The sequence below is a fragment of the Capra hircus genome, chromosome 10 (assembly GCF_001704415.2).
Source record: "Capra hircus breed San Clemente chromosome 10, ASM170441v1, whole genome shotgun sequence".
Classification (NCBI taxonomy): domain Eukaryota; kingdom Metazoa; phylum Chordata; class Mammalia; order Artiodactyla; family Bovidae; genus Capra; species Capra hircus.
The window spans coordinates 23,475,937-23,494,750 of NC_030817.1; the positions used below are offsets into that span (position 1 = coordinate 23,475,937).

At 45.4% G+C, this 18,814-nt stretch overlaps 1 protein-coding gene across 1 annotated transcript in view; it reads left to right on the forward strand.

The window, feature by feature from the left end:
* ZFYVE26 (zinc finger FYVE-type containing 26) overlaps positions 1 to 18,814 on the forward strand; it is a 67,340-nt gene that overhangs the window by 11,957 nt on the left and 36,569 nt on the right. Inside the window, exons 10-21 of the mRNA XM_005686007.3 lie at positions 2,439 to 2,642; positions 3,852 to 4,463; positions 4,960 to 5,046; positions 7,886 to 7,954; positions 8,544 to 8,695; positions 10,226 to 10,427; positions 11,277 to 11,540; positions 13,959 to 14,078; positions 14,174 to 14,338; positions 15,532 to 15,750; positions 16,328 to 16,430; positions 17,272 to 18,017. Coding sequence (XP_005686064.2) covers positions 2,439 to 2,642; positions 3,852 to 4,463; positions 4,960 to 5,046; positions 7,886 to 7,954; positions 8,544 to 8,695; positions 10,226 to 10,427; positions 11,277 to 11,540; positions 13,959 to 14,078; positions 14,174 to 14,338; positions 15,532 to 15,750; positions 16,328 to 16,430; positions 17,272 to 18,017 — 2,943 coding nt within the window. The remainder of the gene's footprint in view (positions 1 to 2,438; positions 2,643 to 3,851; positions 4,464 to 4,959; positions 5,047 to 7,885; positions 7,955 to 8,543; positions 8,696 to 10,225; positions 10,428 to 11,276; positions 11,541 to 13,958; positions 14,079 to 14,173; positions 14,339 to 15,531; positions 15,751 to 16,327; positions 16,431 to 17,271; positions 18,018 to 18,814) is intronic.

Here is an 18,814-nt window from a genome sequence, read left to right on the forward strand (position 1 = left end):
TGCCTGCCTTCCCTCCTGTATCTTCTTCACAGTCTATTGAACAGGTAGGATTTTTCTCTTAGAAGATTCTTTTTCAAACTTTTTTAGAGTTTTTCTTTTCAAAGAAACACTTGCCTTAAACAGTAACAAAGCCTTACTTTAACCTTAGATCTTTGCTGTAAATTCAGAGCCCTCGTAGCAAGCTCTTTCTTTCTGCCCTCAAAAATCGTAAGATACTGTGGTCTCAATCTACTACACAGGTCAGGGACTTTACCTTTGAGAGAAACACACATTTTCATATGGCAGTAGATGTCTTTCAGCCTAGATACTGCTTTGCTTTACTTTTGTAAATTAATTTTTATTGGTGTATAATTACTTTACAAGGTTATGTTAGTTTCTGCTTTACAGCAAAGTGAGTCAGCTATATGTATACATATATCCCCTCTTTTTGGGATATCCTTCCCATTTAGGTGACCACAGAGCATTGAGTAGAGTTCACCGTGCTCTACAGTAGGTTCTCATTGTTGCTGTTTGTCACTCAGTCGTGTCTGCCTCTTTTGTGACCCCATGGACTATAGCCCACCAGGCTCCTCTGTCATGGGATTTCCCCAGGCAAGAATGCTGGAATGGGTTGCCATTTCCTTCTCTAGGAGGTTCTTACCAGTTACCTATTTTATACATAGTATCAGTAGTATATATACATCAATCCCAATCTCCCAATTCATCCCACCCCGCCATTTACTTTTTTAAAGGACCTACCACTAACTCTACAGCTAGTGTTGACTACATTCCCTTTTTTTTTTTTTTTTTTAAGAAATGTAGACAACTTTAGCAGATTTTCTAAAAGATTTGGAACTCTATTTTCCACATTCAGGTACAGAAATCTTCCAAAGAAGCATTTGAATTCTGTCACAGGACACACTCAGATCTTGAACTTGGAAGAGGCAAGAGAGGAGTGATAATAGGGCTGGACTAGGATGAGGCACGGCTTCCCTCGTAGCTCAGCTGGTAAAGAATCTGCCTGCAATGCAGGAGACACCGGTTCAATTCCTGGGTCGAGAAGATCCCCTGGAGAAGGGATAGGATACCCACTCCAGTATTCTTGGGCTTCCCTGGTGGCTCAGAGGGTAAAAAATCCGCCTACAATGAGGGAGATATGGGTTCGATCCCTTGGTTGGGAAGACCCCCTGGAGGAGGGCATGGCAACCTACTCCAGTATTCTTGCCTGGAAAATCCGCATGGACAGAGAAGCCTGGCAGGCTACAGTCCGTGGGGTTGCAAAGAGCTGGACACGACTGAGCGTGTCACACAGTACAGCGTGAGGCAAGGGTGGCTTCTGGCACAACAGTGTTGGAGCCACTCCCTCTCTGGGCGCTTGCAAGTCCTGGCTCTGGGCAGTAATGCCATGAAAAGGTCAAGGCCATAGAACAATATTGACCTTGTTCTGTTTATTACCCTGACCTTGGCAAGGCCGAGCTTCTGAGAAGTGATCACTAGGAAACCTGTTCCAACATTGTAGTAGCAAAGCATCCCTAACTACTCCAGTGTCCCTTGAGGAATATGCCTAGACAGAGGGTTCATATGGTAGAACTATATGCAGCCAGCAGAGATTTAGTTTATAAAGAAACATAGTCCAGTGCTTATGCTCTAAGGGATTTGTAAGAAGTAGAAAAAGTAAATTGTATATAAAATGTTGTTACATTCAACTTAAACACATACACTTATACACAAAAGTATGAAAGGGGTTAAACCAGAATGTACCTAACAGTGGTTGTGTTCAGCTGGTAGGATTGTGGCTGATATTTTTTTTCTTCTTTTTGCTTTATTCCTTTAAACAGGTTGTACTTCTATGGAAATAATTTGGGCTAGATTAAGATGTTTAGAGAATCTGTAAAGATTGTGGGACCCTGCTTCCTAAGTTCAAAATAAATTTTTAATAAAAAAATATAAATTATTAAGTGTAAAGGAATCTCCACAGAGTTTGTATTTTTTTTTCCCCTGATGTCTGCTTTGGGGCTTTCCTAAAAATATCAATTTTTTTAAAAAATTTTGTGTTACCTTTGCTGTCTTGTTTCTTGACCTAAACACATTTTCAGCCTCCTCTTGGATAATGCGGCATTCTAAAAGTAGAGTAAACTTTTACAAGTTTTAATTATTTAAAAAAGGGAAAACAAGTATTTTAAGAAATGTGAGGGGGAAACTTGTTAAATAGCCAGAAGACCTGGTTGAACAGACATGTAGAGGGGAGGTTGGTGGGGAAAAGGAAACAGGGGGACTAGACATTGTTGTTGAGTAGGAAACAAGACCCAGAAGAGATACCTATCACACTGCCCAAAAAGAAAGAGGGTAAGAACACTTAGGGGTCTAGTAGCTTGATATCTTTGTGCTTCAGCCCCGAGTGTGGCCCTGGCCTAAAAAGAGCAACCCTGAAGTTCTGCCTGTGTCTCTCTGCAATTCAGATTCAGCTGACGCCCTCGTCCCCGCACACCTGAGCCAGAGTCAGAGCCTGACTCTCTACCGGAGCTTCTGTGCCATGAAGTACGCCATCTATGCCCTGTGCGTCAGCTCACACCAGCACTCACAGTGCCGGCAGTGCAAAGACGGCCCCTCTGACGACCTGGCCTCAGTTGCAGAGCCCGTGAACGATCCTCTCTCCTCCCCAGGTACAGCACCGCCCTAACCCCTTCCCCGGCAGAAGCTGGCCACAGCCTGCCCCAGGAGGCTCTTTGCGTGGGAATACTTTTCCACCAGGATTGGAAGATGGCCTTTTATTATGCCCACGATTAATTTCTTCCTTGTATCAGCCTCTGTGAATCAAAGGGACATGGAGAAAGCAAGTGATTTGTTTAACTTCTCAGAGTCTGATCTAGTACCATGTTTTCCAAATGCTTTTTTTTTTTTTTAAACTCAATTCACAGTATTTTATATCACTTCAGTTTGTACCTAGGTGTATAATCTGTGCTTTTATGTGTATGTATATATTTAATATATAAACTGAAATAGGGCTGCCATGGTGGCTCAGTGGTCAAGAACCTGCCTGCCACTACAGGAGATGCAGGTTCGATCTCTTGAGTAGGGAAGATCCCCTGGAGAAGGAAATTGCAACCCACTCCAGTATTCTTGCCCAAGAAATCCCATAGACAGGAGCCTGGTAGGCTACAGTCCTTGGAGATCACAAAAGAGATACAACTTAGCAACTAAACAACCACAAAACTGAAATAATTTTCAAGAAACATTACTTACCCTTCTATACAGAGCACACTCCAGATTATTTTTCTGTTTTATTTCATTTTTTCAAATGCAGCCAAATCAGTGTCTTGGGTCACAGCCTACAGTTTGAAGTAACCTTCTGTCCTATTCTCTCCCATTTTTCTTAATAACTTGCAACTCCTTACCTTCAAATATCTCTCCCTTGCAGCTTTGGAATAGACCTTCACCTCTAAGCATGGTCATTTTTGACCAGTGAGTATGTCTTAAGCGATCTGGGTAGCCTGTGGTTACCTGTAGTGTAACAGTGAATGAAAATGGGAAATGAGGGATAAGGAGTCTCCAGGCTGTCTTCATTGTAGGAACTGAAATATGGAGTGCTTCTCTGAGATGAGGAATAATGTAATTTCAAAAAGCAGAAACAAAATTGTGAGTGCTCAGTCAGCTGCGCTTTTAGTTAAGGGAACAAAATCTTTCTGCAAATCATGAAGACATGGCTCAGCGGTCTCTCATTCTTCTGACTGTAACCACAGTTCCCTGAGTCAGTACAAAGAACGAAATGAGTTAAAGTTGGGAGAGTGTTTGAGTCTGGCAAGTACTCTTTCTAATGTTTGCATTCTCTCTCTTTCCTTCTCCGGCCTCTTCTCTTATCCATGCTGCTTCAGGTGCTTCAGATCTCTTCTCAACGTACCTGGCCAGGTGTCAACAGTATCTGTGCAGTATTCCTGACTCTCTGTGCCTGGAACTTCTAGAAAACATCTTCTCGTTGCTCCTCATCACCTCTGCCGATCTTCACCCAGAGCCTCACCTGCCCGAGGACTACGCTGAGGACGATGATGTTGAGGGGAAGGGCCCGCTGGGTTTGAGGTCCCCGTCAGAGAGCCCTCAGCACGTAGCACAGCCTGAGAGGAAGTCAGAACAGGGTGCCCTGGGTACCGCCAGGAGCCTGGCCTACACAGTTCCAAGCTGTCCAAAGCCAGAGCCAAAAGACAGTTCCCCGGAGCCTCACGGGCACAGCTTTTTGGACCTAAAGCACTTTACGAGCGGTATCAGTGGGTTCCTGGCTGATGAATTTTCCATAGGGGCCTTCCTCAGGCTGCTCCAGGAGCAGCTGGATGAGCTGAGCAGCCACGGTCCCCCTGAGCAGCCAAAGCTGCTAGAAGGCCAGAGCGGCGCGGGCAGCAGAGACGGACTGCAGAGTCGCCTGCACCAGTTCTCCAAGGTTCTCTCGGAGGCCCAGTGGAGGTACAAGGTGGTGACCAGCATCCAGGGCTCAGGTGAGAGGAGATAACAGAAGGGGAGGTGGAAGAAACATCTCGGGAATACGGGAGAGAACTAGGAGTGCATAGAGCCAACTAGCTCCAGACACATCACCAGACCCACCCCTCTCAGAACTCGGGGACTGCTCCACGGCTCACAGTCCGGGTCAGATCTTCCCTGTTATTACCCCAGGAGGTGCACCAACTCAAAACTGGTAACCCTCGAAGGGAGGAGGGGCAGTAGGGGAGTAAGAGGTACAAACGGTTAGGTATAAAATAAGCTACAAGGATATATCGTACAACACAGGGAATAGGTCCAACATTTTATAACTATAAATGGAGCATAACTTTTTAAACTTGTGAATCACTATATTGTACAACTGTAACATACAATATTACATTATATATTATATATAACCTGTAACTTATATAATACTGTACAGCAGCAGTGATACATCAATTAGAAAAAAGATTGGTCACCCTCCCATATGACCCACTGGGTTTGCTGTTTCAGAGGAACAACCCTCCCGAAGATACCGACCCATCACCACACGGCACCCCAGTCTCCGCCGGGGTCGTCGGACAAGAAAGAGCCGGGCAGGTAATCCAAAGAGCTCTCCCCCTGCCTCCATCCCATGCACCAGGCAGATGGTGTATTGCTGCTTATCTTTATTAAAGATAAAACAGTCAAGCAATTCTTAAAGTATCTTTTTTTCAAATTGTTATTTATTTATTTGTCTGTGCTAGGTCCTAGTGGTGGCATGTGGGATCTAGTTCCCTGACCAGGGATCCAACCTGGGCCCCCTGCGCTGGGAATGTGGAGTCTTTAACCACTGGACCACCCAAAGATAAAGTATCTTAGAGCAATTCCAGATAAAGTACAAACAAAAGTGGTCTAAGATTATCCTAATCCCACTCCCTGCAAACATATATATCATTTTATATATATGTGCCCCAGATTGCTGCAGTTGTGTCCGCCTGTGTGATCTTATGGACCATAGCCCTCCAGGCTCCTCTGTTGATGGGATTCTCCGGACAAGAATACTCAACTGGGTTGCTGTGCCCTCCTCCAGGGGATCTTCCGAACCCAGGGATCAAACTTGAGTCTCTTGCATCTCCTGCATTGGCAGGCAGGTTCCTTACCGCTAGTGCCACCTGGGAAGATATATAGATTCATTGTTACTGTATATCAAAAGCTGCAACTTTCTTTTTTCACTTACATCCTCTTACATATGTAAAGGTATCATACTCCGTATTGAGAAGTCACTTCACTCATTTTATAGACTGCTTAGGAGTCCATTGTCCTATATACCCTTTTGTGGGCATTTAAATTGTTTCTAGTTTTTTGCTCCTATAAACAGTGCTACAGTAAACAACCCTGTATGTACGTGTGTGCATACTTGTGTGAATATATCTATAATATAGACAGCAGTTTAACAGAAAGTCAAAGTATATGTGGGTACAAAATATAGACGTAACAAATCGCCCCCCAAAACGGCAGGCCAGTTTACATTCCCATCATCTGTATATAAAAGCCTGTTTAAATATACACTCATCAAAAGTGAGCAGTATCAAAAAAAAAAAAAAAGTAGTATTAATCTTTGCCAATATGATTAGTATAGTAATAGTGTGTCATCAATTTAATACTAATTTTTAGTTTGAGATTGTGTCTTTTCATATATTTATTAGCTGTTTATAATTTTCAGTCTCAGGTCCATAGTTTCTATTGGGTTTGTCTTTCTTGTTGAATTGTAAGAAGCTCTTTATACCTGAAGGAAAATATTTTGTCATTATGTGCTACAAGCTTTGCTGCATTTTGTCTATTGAGCATTATACAGAAGTATTAAATTTTGGATAGTCATATTCCATTACGATTTTTGTTCATTTTTAAATAATTAACAGGTAATTCTTAAATAGTTTACTGTGCCCTAAAAAATACTGGGTATTTTGAGAGAGGTACATGAGGCATAAACCAGGACTTTGCCTTTGAAGAATTTATAATTTACCTGCATAGACAATACCCATGAAAAACTTAAACTGCCCAGTGGCATGGGCACTGAAAACAGAAGAGATCTCATGGAAGGGAAGGTCAGCATAGACTGAAAAGGCAGAGAAACAGGTTTTAGAAAAGAGTTGACTATTGAACCAAACATGGACGAATAAGTTGGCTTTAGATAAGTGGCAATGAGAGATGCAAGCATCCTGGCCAGGCTGGAAGATACGGAGAGGGAAACATAGAAAACTTACAGGCTGAGCCCCTTAAGTGACTCAGTTAATTGGAGTCAAAAGGCATAGTTTGCATTCACCTGGCTGATCCAACCCCAAATGCATAGTTCATTTTCTCTTTCCCGCAGCTGTCTGTCCCTTCCCCACAGTAAGCCAAGGAGGCTGCCTTACGTGGCCTGACATTACCCTCAAATTATATATTGATCACAGCAAGGAATAGCAAGCTTCCCTTGAAAGCCCCAGCATTTCAGGAAAGGAAGTGTTGAGAAGAAGATGCTTTTTCTCCAGGGCTTTCAATATCGTAGTCTTCAGCCTGCCTGGCCTTATACTTTGGTTCCCTACTCTTTCAAGCACTAGGACCACCTTTTCTATGTCCAAAAACTTTTGTGACCCTCTTTGGCACCCTACTGCTTCCTGGCTATAATAGTTGTGCTTTTATTTTTTATTTTTTTTTTTTTACTATTTTTGACTCTTTTTGTTTTTTTGACTGTGTTTATTTTTTTAAGACTGTTGACAGTGCTTAGTGGGCAGATGGGGGTCGGTGACCCCTAGAAGTAATTTGAAAGCTCCTGGGGCTCTGAGACCCAGAGCTTGTTAACCCACTAGTATAAGCTTCTACCCAAATGAGCACTGGGGTCGTATTAAGCCTGCCCTGGGGCCATCAATGTGCCCAGGAAGGGGTCCAGCCAGGGCTTTCTCTCTCACCTCTTGGGCCCACCCCTGCAGCTGCTGCTCTAGCATCTTCAGCCAGACTCTGAGTCGCTTCTCTCACCCCAGTTCCTGACCCTGCTCCTCTGCCAGGGCCAGCACCCCTCCCTGGAGCTTGTTGCTAGGTGTATCTTTGTGCTGGAGGGGAGGTGGACCATCAGCTGAGGAAGCCTGGAGCCTTCTAGAATGAGACTAAGAAGATGGATCCCCATTTCTCAGGGCACTCAGAAGGAGCAGCTGGACTGAGATAGGAGGAAATTCTCCTCCCTGCAAGGGGAGCAATACAGCTCAGCTAAAAGGAATAAAGACTCACCACTGGGGGAAAAAATTATATATATATATAGGTCCATAGGAACTTGGTGTTTTGCTGTAGAAGGAGCCACTGGGGTAGTAACTACTCATTATCTTTTCACTCTACCTAGATCTCAGCTTTCAAGCCACCTGCCACTTTCTGCACTGTAAGGTATTGATGGTTGATTTTCTCTGTTTCTTCCTAATACCTCTAGATGACCGGGACAAAGGTTCCAAATCATCCCTGGAAAATACGAGTAGTGAACTGAGCACAAGTACTTCAGGTATCGGTGTCCCTACCAGTTGCCACCTTCCCGTAACTTTGCCCTGATAGAGTTGTCATACCCCCCGGTGTGAAACCTTGGACTGAGCAGTTCTTGCTTGTGTTCAGCAGTGAAGGGGCTATTTCCCTATCAGCTGAGTTACCCATCAGTAGAGAGAAACAGAAGTAAATACCCAAGGAAAGTAGTTGGTACATAAGTCTTATATTTAAAGATGATAGCATATTAACAGATTCACACTACCATATGTAAAATAGACAAGGCTTTACTGGGTAGGTAGCACAGGGAACTATACTTATTATCTTAATAACCAGTAATGGAAAAGAATTTTTAAAAAGAGTATATATAACCAAACCACTTTCTGTGCGCCTGAAAGTAATGCAATATTAACTATACTTCAACTGTACTTCAAATTTAAGAAGAAGAGAAGATGATAGCATAGGTGTGCCCTTCATTTGAGGAAAAAACAAGATCTATTTACAGCCCTTTTAGAGGACTTTGAGAAGGATAGGAGTTTGGCAGCAGGTGACAGAATAGTTTGTCCTCAATTTCTGTCCCTGCTGTGGCCGCCCATGTCCCTGTGTCCCAACAGAGGGAAGTCTGAGTGCTGCATCTGGGAAGAATGAGCCGGAGGGCCGATTGCAGCCCCAACCTCACAGTTCACTCATCCCCATGATGTTCTCCCCACCTGAGTCACTGCTGGCATCCTGCATCCTCCGGGGGAACTTTGCAGAAGCCCACCAGGTGAGGCGGGGTCTTGTGCAACAGGTGTTAAGAGCTTCAGCCTTACCTTGTCACAGGAAGGAGCACTAGGGCAGCCTTTTACCGTCTGGCACCCGCGGGGCCACAGGTAGAGGCTGATGTGTGTGTAGCCAGAGCCCTTGGGTGCACCGAGGGCGCAATTCCAGCAGAAGCAGGAGGGAGTTTGCATGTATGGAACCCCATCTTGAGCACTGTGGATTTCAAGATCCAGCCAGGGGGAGATTTAAGCTGTTGAATCGTTTCTTTCCTTAAATGGTGTTTTAGCAAGATAAAATATTGGGCGGCAATGAAAACATTGAAAGATTGTTGTATCTCTCCTTGTAGTCCTTCTCTGAACATATATGTGGTTTTATATAGTTAGAAATCGCTGTGCAGACCATTTTTAACAAGAAATAGAATGCCAGTTCTTTCTGACACCCAAACCAAGAAGTCAGTTATGAGGTCCCCGATGCTTTACCACTAAAGTGCTCACTTCCTTTTCTGAGAATTTGAGTTTTTCTTTTCTTTTTTTCTTTTTTAATAGAAGTTTTTCAACCTGGTTACAAAGCAAGTTGTGCATATAAGAAAATGCCAAAACGTATTAACCAGAAAATAAAATTAGTTTTAATCTTATTATCCAGAGCAACCAATACTAAAGATAAAAGTATATTTTTTGCCAATGTCTTTTTGAAATATATGTGACCTTTGTATAGAGCCAAGATCACTTTAAATCTAAAATTTTAGTGCCTTTTTTACAAGTATTTGCTCTGTAACTGATTTTAGTGACCGTATCTGATCATGTAGCTGCGTTTGACCATTATTTTCAATCCTGTAATCATTGTAATAACTAGTGTAAAGATTATCACCTTTACACATTAAGACTTTGGAATTTTTTCCTTAAAGTTTCTCTTAAAAATGACTTGAGTCAAAGAATATAAACATTTTTAAAGCTCCATAGATTGCCAAATTGCTTTTCAAAAAAGATTGTGACAGTTCATTCTACCACCACCCCCTGAGAGTTTATTTTTACACTTTGTCCTTATGATAGATGCACAGTAGGATGACTTTTAAATTCTCTGAATTTAAAATTTAAAAATCGGAAAGACCCTTACTCCCTCTGACCTACTCTCTCTGAACTTTGATATCCTCACCTGAAAACTGGAATTCAATGTAATACCTGCTTGTGCTGCCTCCTGGAATGTTAAGAGGATTGTGTGCAGGCTGTGAGAAATACAGGAATCCTACTTGGAAGGGGAAGCATTTTTCCATCAGTGTTTTAGTCACGTGCATTTTCTCTTTGAAATTGTCCACATCATTTGCCTATATTCTACTGGGCTCTGGTGACTCTCTTGCTGACTTTTATGAGTTATTTCTACGTTTGATTTACTCTCTGCACATCCAGCAGTCTTCCAGCCCCGCAAAGCAGCTGTCTCAGGGCCAGAGGCTGATGACTGTCAAGATTTCAGATCTGTAGACTCTCCCCACTCCAGCAGGCCCACCGAAAGCCACACTCCTTTCTCTCTCCTGTGACAGGTGGTGTTCACCTTCGACCTGAAGTCTTCACACAGTTCTGGGGAGCTGATGTTCATGGAGCGCTACCAGGAGGTGATCCAGGAGCTGGCCCGAGTAGAACATAAAATTGAAAACCAGAACTCAGACGGGGGCAGCAGCACCATCCGAAGAACAGGAAGTGGCCGCTCCACCCTGCAGGCCATCGGCAGCGCTGCAGCCGCAGGTCCGGCTTCCCTCCTGTTGGGTGCTGAGGGAGTTGGGGGAGGAGGGTGTGGGCGAGAAATTGCCCAAACCAGAGGCTCAGTGTGAAGATGACAGAAACCAGGGCAGGACGCTTGCCTTGAAGAACAGCAGTCCTGACACCCCCCAAGTCATTTTCTAGCTATGGCCAACTTTGCTGACCACAAGGGTCACTTACCTGCCGCTCAAACTGTTCCATTAAGCCTCTCCTACGTGACTTTTACTGAGCAGTGTGAATGCAGTTTCCACCATGGGTTTTGATGGCCATTATCTTGAGCTTTGGGGAATTGATTACTGTATCTTCTTCCCATGTAGTTATTCAGGGATTATTTTATGTTCCTAAAAAGTGAAGAAGTTTTGTCCAAAATCTATAGCCTGGGATTCTCAGATCTCCAGGCCCAACCTTGGCTGTAGTGCAGAAAGAGCTCATCCTTTCATTGTTTCTTGAAAGTGGAATCTTGTCCCATGTTTTTACATCTTTTGCCGATCTAGGGTGTATATATCAAGTTACCATCACACACTGCCCCTTCTATATGCTCCCAGAAATTTTCTTTACAGATTCAAAAGAATATATGCATATGCTTTTTGTTTTTAATATGAATGGGCTTTTATAACAAGTACTATTTTCTGCTTTGGTTTTTTAGCAATATATTTTAGAGACCTTTTCAGATGAGAACACACAGACCTACCACATTCTTTCTCAGCCTACTTTTAGGCCCAATCTGGAAAAAACCCTTACTCCTCCTGACCTTATAACTACTTCTCAAAATAAAAGTGGTAGTGAGCATCATTTTAACCTCTTGCCTTTTACCCCCAACCCCTGGGTGTCCAGGGATGGTATTTTATTCCATCTCTGATGTGACCGACAAGCTGCTGAGCACCTCTGGAGACCCCATCCCCACGCTCCAGGAGGACTTTTGGATAAGCAGTAGCCCAATGGAGCTCACTGCTCCCCTGAAAGAGGTTCTGGAAGACCTCAGCCCGCCCGCCATGGCTGCGTTTGACCTGGCTTGCTCACAGTGCCAGCTCTGGAAAACTGGCAAGCAGCTCTTAGAAACAGCTGAACGGCGCCTTAACAGCAGCCTTGAGAGTCGGGGTGAGTATGCTTCTTTCACATGACCCCTTTGTTCTGAGATGCTTGATAATTGTACAGGAAGAAAGTTACTGGGGAAGGAGGGACAAGCAGAAAGGATTGTTTCTTTATTTCTTCATGTCCATTCTGGTGACTAATCTATTGAGAGTCTCGCCTTCTTTTCTTTTTAATTTATTTTATTTTTGGCTGTGCTGGGTCTTCGCTGTTTCTCTAGTTGCAGAGAGCCAGGCTACTCTCTAGGTGCAGTGCTTGGACTTCTCGTTACAGTGGATTCTCTTATTGCAGAGCATAGGCTGTAGCACGTGAGGGATTCAGTAGTTGTAGCTCCCCAGCTCTAGAGCACAGACTCAATAGTTGTGGCATGAGGGCTTATTTGCTCTGAAACTCCAGTACTTTGGCCACCTCATGCAAAGAGTTGACTCATTGGAAAAGACTCTGATGCTGGGAGGGATTGGGGGCAGAAGGAGAAGGGGACAACAGAGGATGAGATGGCTGGATGGCATCACGGACTCAATGGATGTGAGTCTGAGTGAACTCCAGGAGTTGGTGATGGACAGGGAGGCCTGGCGTGCTGTAATTCATGGGGTCGCAAAGAGTCGGACACGACTGAGTGAACTGAACTGAACTGATGTGGGATCTTCCCAGATCAGGGATCAAACCCGTGTCTCATGCATTGGCAGGCGGATTCTTTACCACTGAGCCACCAGGAAAGCCCAAGAATCTCACCTTCTTAACAGACATAATAGTCTACAGTCATTTGGGGAAATTTTCTTCTGGTTTATAGATAAACTCAAGGAAGAGATAAACATTCGAAACTGGTTCAAATGGCTTTGGTGATACAGTGGTGAATATAGTTGCCTTCCAAAAATGGTACAAATGGAATTTGTGCCCCTAAACTGCATACCTCCTCCACAGTGAATCCCACTGAACTTTAAACCTGGGTCTCAAACTTGTACACCAGGTATAAGGGAAAATTTTAGTGGATCACAGTTAAGGGGAGGATTGTACCTTGAGGTTAATAAAATCCCAGAATGTGTCTATGGAATTCTTAGAGGAGTGAAGGTAGAGGAATGTGAAGAAAGAATTAGGCAAAGTGTCACTCCCCACCCATCCTTGATACACACACCCAACGCCGGAAGGACTGACGAGGCAGAGAGAAAGGAACGTATTCTGAGTAATAGGGAGGGAGGAATGGTGAACAGGTGTGATATGAGTATCTATCCCTGGGTTCAGTGATTCGCTGGGAGAGCTCACAGGACTCAGCATACAGTCATACTCATGGCTACAAATTATATCATCGAAAGGACACAAAGCAAAATTAGCAAAGGGAAAAGGCTCATGGGATAAAGTCTGGAGGAAACCAGACATAGACTTCCAGGAATTCTCTCCCACTGGAGTCACACGGGACGTACTGAACTCCTCCAGCAGTAAGTTGTGACAATAAACAAGTGTGAAATGTTGTCTACTGGAAGCTCATCGGTGACCCAGTACCCAAGGTTTTTATTGGGGGGCTGGTGACAAAGGCACCTTCTGCCCAACATGTACCAAACTTCAGACTCTCGGAAGGAAGGCAGGTGTTCAGCATAAACCACACTGTACAAACAGTTTGGGCACAATCAGTCACTTCCATCATTTAGGGAAAATTTTGTCAGTGTAGAAAAGCATCTACCAGTCAAGTTCGGAGATGCCAGCCAAGGACCAGCCTTGCCAGCAGGCCTTTCTGCGGATAGCAGTCTCAGGCCTTCTGTGTTAACTCTTTCATGCACGCCCTTCCAAATCACTTCTGAGCTGTTGGCTTGAAATCCTTTAATGCTGACATAGTCCTTCTAAGAAAGTGTACTGTGGCATACACAATGCTGTTTTTACTGAACAGTTTACTTCCCCCTCGTCTAGCACTTATATTCTAAAATGAATGAAGATTATGTAATATTCAGGCAAGCTGGTTTCATGCCAATCAGGAATTAATTTAGTACCTACTGCATCTCCTGATTATCTGAAGTTAATGGAGCACAAAAGCAGTATAAGGAATAATCTCTACATAAAGTTCTTTATAGTCTAGTCAGGGTATCAGGATACCATTTAAAACAATTAGACGAGACTGGATCCCAGCTCAAATTCTCAACTAAGAAAAGTACCAAGGCAGATCCACAGGAAGTGCCTGGTTGACTTGGGACAGCAATTCCCCAGGAATACCAGAGCTTCTGGGTCTGCTGCTGTGGACAGCTGAGGCACCTTGCCACAGATAGCCCTGGAACCACAAGCATGGAATACACCAGGTTTACTGGTCTATTCAACCAGCACAGCATCTACCTCCCCCTTAATATTAAAGGAGATAAAACTTTACACGTAAATACAGGACTTTCAATCTCTGAAAGTACTTTATGTTTTTTCTGCATTCCCTCTTGATTCATCCATTACCAGGTCGCCGGCTAGACCACGTATTCGTCAATGCTGATGGCATTCGAGGTTTTCCAGGCGTTCTTCAGCAGATCAGTAAGATTCTCAATTACCCACTTGTGTCAGCCGGGCAAATCAAATCAGGTGAGCTGCTTAACTACCTTTTTTTCAATCTCCTGAACTCGGAACATTGGGTCAGCATCAGACCTGACTTTTTCTTTCTCATTTGCTCTCCATAGAGAGTGGAGAGGATAAAGGAGGAGGTCCCCCACGGTGCAGCATTGCTGAGCTGCTTCAGATGTGTTGGCCCAGCCTCACCGAGGACTGTGTAGTCAGCCACACCACCCTCTCCCAGCAGCTGGAGCAGATCCTGCAGTCGCTAAGAGAAGCACTAGAGCTGCCAGGTACCAGTCCTTCTGTAAGGGAGCAGTTGAGGTTGAACTAGGGGAAGGACATAGCGGAGCATGAAGGAGCACATTGGAATGGAGACTTAGGACCCAGAAGTGGGCCCTTGTGTGTCCCTGCTGAGTCGCTTCAGCCATGTCCGACTCTTTGCCACCCTGTAGACTGTAGCCCTCCAGTCTCCTCTATCCATGACATTCTCCAGGCAAGAGTGGGTTGCCATGCCCTCCTCTGGGGATCTTCCTGAGCCAGGGATTGAACCCAAGTCTTCTGCATTAGCAGGTGGGTTCTTTATGACTAGCACCACCTGGGAAGCCCAGAAGTGGGCCCTACCAGCCCTCTAGTTAACCAGGACTGGTCTGGTAACTAATCCCATCTGTTTCCCCGCCTCCTAAGTGAAGGGATGCTTAGCACACCATTAGCTGGTACATGTTTCTCATTCCTAATGAGGGATATACCCAGAAGTCACTCCGTAAACATTGACCAAACCATCCCCAAAAGAGTGCTGTGCATTTTTCAGAGGAGTTCCACCCCAGAGACCCTGGGGTGAACATGGAACTCGTCACGCTGATTTCTCCAGACTCAGAACTCTTCCTGGCTGAGAATCACTTGCACAGGAAACCAGCTTGTGATTGTATGGTGAAAGTCACTTCGTTGTGTCCTCCTCTTTGTGACACCAGGAACTATACAGTCCATAGAGTTCTCCAGGACAGAATGCTGGAGTGGGTAGCCTTTCCCTTCTCCAGGGGATCTTCCCAACCCAGCAATCGAACCCAGGTATCCCACATTGCAGGCAGATTCTTTACCAGCTGAGCCACCAGGGAAGCCCAAGAATACTGGAGTGGGTAGCCTATCCCTTCTCCAGCAGATCTTCCCAACCCAGAAATCGAACCTGTGTCTCCTGCATTACAGGCAGATTCTTTACCAACTGAGCTATCAGGGAAGCCCTTGGGATTGTGTAGCTGCCTTATAAGTGTAATACTCAAGCTGTAGGATGCCCCATGCAGTATATATTTGTATTTATATTTCATAAACTTAGGATTTTATAGCTGCCTTGTAAGTATAATACCAAAGTATAGGATGCCCCATGCAGAACTGAGCAGAGGCTCAGTTCCCGTATTGTGTTGAAAATTGACCCAAAGCCAGATGCACAGACTCAAGACTGCATGCCTTCTCCTTCCGTAACTCTTCCCAGAGCCCAGGAGTACCCCCCTGTCCTCCCTGGTGGAGCAGGTGGCCCAGAAAGCTCCGGAAGCCGAGGCCCACCCTGTGTATATCCAGGCTCAGCTCCTCCAGAAGAACCTGGGCAAACAGACGGCAGCAGGCGGCAAGCAGACTGACTACGTGGGCACCTTCTTCAGGTACTGCAGCACCCTGGCTGCTGTTCTCCTTCGGAGCCTGAGCTCTGAGCCTGGTAAGTAGCAGGAAAAAGGAAATACAGTCAGGACCGGCCCACGAGTGTCTAGGGCAAGGAAGAAGGAGGCACACAATGAAGAGGTTCCAGGTGCAGCAGTAGCCAAGGACGCTAGATTTATGGGGTCCTCTCTTATTCACCTCTGTCTCCCCGATGCCTCGTACAGTAGTACAGCACACGAGAGTATTCAGCACATTTTGACGGCATTAATGACTCAAAAATACTCTCTCAGATCTTCGATCTACTGGGGATATGAGAACTGAGAAGAGGAATTGAGTCTCTGTTTAAAATGCCAGACGCTTAGTCGAGTCCACGGAGCAGGTATTACCTGCACTTCAGTCACATGGAAGGGAGCAGAAATTGCTATTTGTGGCTAGACCTGTTCACTGAAGTGTGTCTGTGGTTGGAAGTCTCTAGAACAGTGGTAAGGCGTAGATAAACCTGTGGTCAGCATCATGTCAAGAATACCTTTTACCTAGAAAAATACCAATGAAAGGACTTTCTGTGTAGTTTTGACACTATTTTTTTGTTGGTGTTGTAGTCAGAGATGCAAAGATCACTTTCTTTACTTCTGCAGATAACGTGGAGGTCAAGGTAGGAAACCCCTTTGTTCTCCTGCAACAAAGCTCTTCCCAACTGGTGTCACACCTCCTGCTTGAGCGACAAGTACCCCCAGACAGGTAGGAGCTACCCCGCGAGTGTCAGGCATGGGCCTTCCTAATTGTTTCATCAAGGAAACCAAGGGCTCAGTGGAGCTGTGTTTGAGTTCAGTACAGGAAGCAGAGATTTCTTCAACTTTTCCATTAATTTGCAGTTACTCTCATGCAGGCTTCATTAAAATTCAATGTGCCTTGTTTCCTCCTATCCACATCTAAATAATGGGGTTAAAATCAGATTAAAAATAAATAAATAAATAAAATTAAGAGGTGACTCTACTTAAGAGTAGGCAAAAATCCAAAACATTGATAACACAATTAGTTGGTTAGGCTGTAGGAAAACAAACATTCTCACAGATTACCAGCAGGATAAAAATTGGTACAGCCCCTGTGGGAAAGCAGTTTGTCCATGTCCACTAAAATGACGATCTGCATTTTTGACATTTTTGGCAGTCCACATTGGGAAATTTATCCCGAAGCTTTATTATACATATGAAAAATGCTGTATGTACTAAGTCATTTTATCACAACTTTGTATGGCATAGCCATTGTCCACTAATGGGAAACTAGTTAAATTCAGGTTCCTCCACATAATGGAATGCTGTGTAGCTATTAAAAAAAAAGAAAGAAAAAATGAGGGGCCTCTCTCTAGATGGAGATGGACAGATCTACCAGATGTGTTAATGTGTTATTAAGTAAAAAAGCAAGGGGCAGGGCATTGGGTCTAATAGGCTGCCTTTTGAGTTAAAAAGAGGAGGGGAATAGAGGGAAACAGAGAGTCTACGTAAACATAAAGAAATTTGGAGATTGAGTGATGGTGCCCAGGTACTCAGGCCTTGCATGCCCTCTGCTTCTTTCTCTCCAGGCTGGCAGCCCTCATGGCCCAAGAGGGTCTGAGCCTGAGCGTGCCACAGGTCATTGTCAACTGCTGCTGCGAGCCCCTCACCCTCTGCTCCTCCAGGCAGAGCAAGCAGACGTCAGCCCTTCTGACCCGCCTGGGCACCGTGGCACAGCTGCACATCTCCCGCTGCCTGGATGACCTCCCACTTTCCATGCTGAGCTATCCAAAGTCAACTGAGAACCCCACACTGGAGAGAAAGCCCCCTTCCTCCCCGAGGGATTCATCACTCCCAGCCCTCACCTCCTCTGCCTTGGCCTTTCTTAAGTCCCGCTCGAAGCTGCTGGCTACCGTGGCCTGTCTGGGGGCTTCCCGGGGGTCAAAGGTCACCAAGCCCAGCTTGTCATGGAAGGAGCTTCGCGGCCGCAGAGAAGTGCCTCTGACAGCCGAGCAGGTAGCCCGGGAGTGTGAGCGCCTCCTGGAACAGTTCCCTCTGCTGGAGGCCTCCCTCCTGGCTGCCTGGGAACCCCTCCGAGGGTCCTCTGAGCAGGGGCAGAGTCTGGCCGCGAGTCTCTGCGGCCAGGCCAGTCTCTCCACCGTCCTCCTGGGCCTCCATTCTCCCATTGCCCTGGACGTGCTCACCGAGGCCTTCGAGGAAGCCCTGGTGGCTAGAGATTGGCGCCGGGCTCTTCAGCTCACTGATGTGTACGGACGAGATGTGGATGACTTGAGCAGCATACAGGATATGGTCTTGAGCTGTGCGGCGGCTTGTGGTGAGCAGAAAGCTGTGTCTCCCTTCTTCAGCTAGTGGTATTAACATTGAGGGTTCACCGAGTGGATCGTCGCCTCTGATCCTCACAGGAACTCTAGAGAAAGGTGCCACTGTGGTCTGATGATACTGAGAGGCGAGCCAGGCCCAGAGCATGGGAAACTGCCCAGGATAGTCAGTGGTAGAGCAGAGCTTAGAACCCAAGCCCATCAAACTTTGGGACAGGCACTCATAACCAGTGTTCTCAGCCCTGCATATCAGAATCATTGGCAAATGTTATAGACTACAAATATCTGAGCCCCATTTCCAGAAGCCCATGATAAGGTTCAGGCAAGTGTTTGCTTTAAAAGAGCGGTCAGGAAAGTTTTTCTGTAAAGGGCTTTGTAGGCTCTACAGGCCTGGTGGCAACCGCTCAGATCTGTCATTACGGCATGAAATCGGCCATAGACCATAAACAATCGAGCGTGGCTGTCTTCTAATGCTGCTGCTGCTAAGTCACTTCAGTCGTGTCCGACTCTGTGTGACCCCATAGACGGCAGCCCACCAGGCTCCCCTGTCCCTGGAATTCTCCAGCGAGAACCCTGGAGTGGGTTGCCATTTCCTTCTCCAGTACATGAAAGTGAAAAGTCAAAGTGAAGTCGCTCAGTCATATCCGACTCTTAGCGACCTCATGGACTGCAGCCTACCAGGCTCCTCCATCCATGGGATTTTCCAGGCAAGAGTACCGGAGTGGGGTGCCATTGCCTTGTCTGTATCTTCTAATAATCTGAATAAAAACAGACCCTAAGGGGCTTCCCTGAT